This window comes from Carlito syrichta, unplaced genomic scaffold (genome assembly GCF_000164805.1).
Source record: "Carlito syrichta isolate Samal-C Ts95f unplaced genomic scaffold, Tarsius_syrichta-2.0.1 Scaffold302715, whole genome shotgun sequence".
NCBI lineage: Eukaryota > Metazoa > Chordata > Mammalia > Primates > Tarsiidae > Carlito > Carlito syrichta.
Genome location: NW_007246811.1, coordinates 437203 through 438758, shown reverse-complemented (window position 1 = coordinate 438758; position 1556 = coordinate 437203). Strand labels below are relative to the sequence as shown.

The following is a 1556-nucleotide window of genomic DNA, read 5'->3' as shown; positions in this document are numbered from 1 at the left end:
GCATTTCCCTGGCACTTATTCCCTCCCTTCCAAGAAACTTCCTAACTTCCCCCCCCTTTTTTCCCCTTTCAGTAACAGTTGGTTTTAATAATAGATTATCAAATAAACTTCTGGGTACCTATGGAACTTCTGGAAACACAGGGGCATCAGCTGCTATTCTAGGTCTAACATCAATGAACCAAAGATAATAACAGCCATATGGGGATTTTTTTAAACTAACCCTTCATCTCACTACCAAAAGAAACTTTTAAGAAAGTTTTTGATTCTAGTCATTTAGAAAGAGATCTGATCAGATTTTCTTGGGCCCGAGGAAACAAAGAAAGGTAAATACTAAGGACCCCAAACCCTTTTTGGGTGAGAATGTAATCTTTTTAATATTCAGTAATGTTACATACACACCTGAGAACTGTATCAACTCACAGAAAAACATTTGCCTTTAAAAAAAAAACCCTTCAAACTAAATTTATTAGAATTACAAAAATAACAGCACATTTCATCAACTGATTACAGCTTAGAGTTACCAACACATCCAGATATGAAGAGCATCTTTAAATGAACTGCTTCTTGCCAATACGAGTCTCAACATAAAAAAATTTATTTTCATATTTACAGAAGAAACATGCTGATTTGTTTCTTAAACTGCTCTTTGGAATTAATGGGTGTGGTTATTTTTAAAGTCAGGGAACACTTCAAATTGAGGAAGTTATTTTAGAAACATCTCACGGTGCATTTTATTGAATACCACTGAACAGTTTTGCATCCTCTTCTAAAGATCGTGTTTTTACTGCAGAGCTTCTGGAACTTCCACCTACAAAAATAGGGGATTTTCTTTCAATGAAACAACACAAATGGATAAAGTGAAAAATATCTGTAGAGTATGTCTCTAGCAGTATTCTCTGAGAACAACTCAAACATAGATTGATTATTGTTGGTGTTCAAATCTTACATTATCAAGTAGTTATCAAATCACTTGCAACTGACAAGTGATGAATTCCTTCGGAATGCAGATGATACCTCCTGATTTTCTTCTTAAAGGAATGGGATTTTTTACACGTTGGAGTGTCTTAAAATGGTCCTCTCATAAGACTAGGGGGCTGAGAAGGTGGCCCAGGCATACCTCTCCAATGGAAATGTGCTCACTCGTGTGCTAAAATATTCAAAATATTAGTCAGCATGCTGAGAGGTGACTTTGGTGCCATCACACATCTACTAACCCTGTGCCTGAATGTTACTTACCCGCCTCAGTTGTTTAATGCTGCTTCCCCGAATTGCTTCCATGAGATTCTCATGAGCTGATCTCTGTGGGGTAGAAGGTCGAGAACTGTCTTCCATTTTTTTCTCTTGCACTGATCTCAGGGAATTTTTTATTTCCTTTAGTATGTTGTTTGGCTGTTTCTTAACCTTTTTCCCTTTTTTCTTTTTCTGTCCATTTTGTAAGGCCCGTTGGGCACTCTCCTGTTGTTTGATGACTTCTGCAATGTTTCGGGTAATGAGCTTCTCTGGGAGTGGAGGAGGAGGAGGAGGGGGAGGAGGTGGTGGCAGCCTCTGGGAAGGAG

General features: G+C 38.1%; 1 protein-coding gene across 1 annotated transcript in view; it reads right to left on the bottom strand.

Annotated features, from left to right (window-relative positions):
• Positions 1 to 401: 401 nt before the first annotated feature.
• Positions 402 to 1556, bottom strand: part of LMOD2 (leiomodin 2) — an 8685-nt gene continuing 7530 nt past the window's right edge. The window contains exons 2-3 of the mRNA XM_008057072.2: positions 1237 to 1556; positions 402 to 808 (exon numbers count right to left, since the gene is read on the bottom strand). The exon at positions 1237 to 1556 is cut by the window's right edge and continues 1057 nt beyond it. Coding sequence (XP_008055263.1) covers positions 782 to 808; positions 1237 to 1556 — 347 coding nt within the window. The 3' untranslated portion in view covers positions 402 to 781. The remainder of the gene's footprint in view (positions 809 to 1236) is intronic.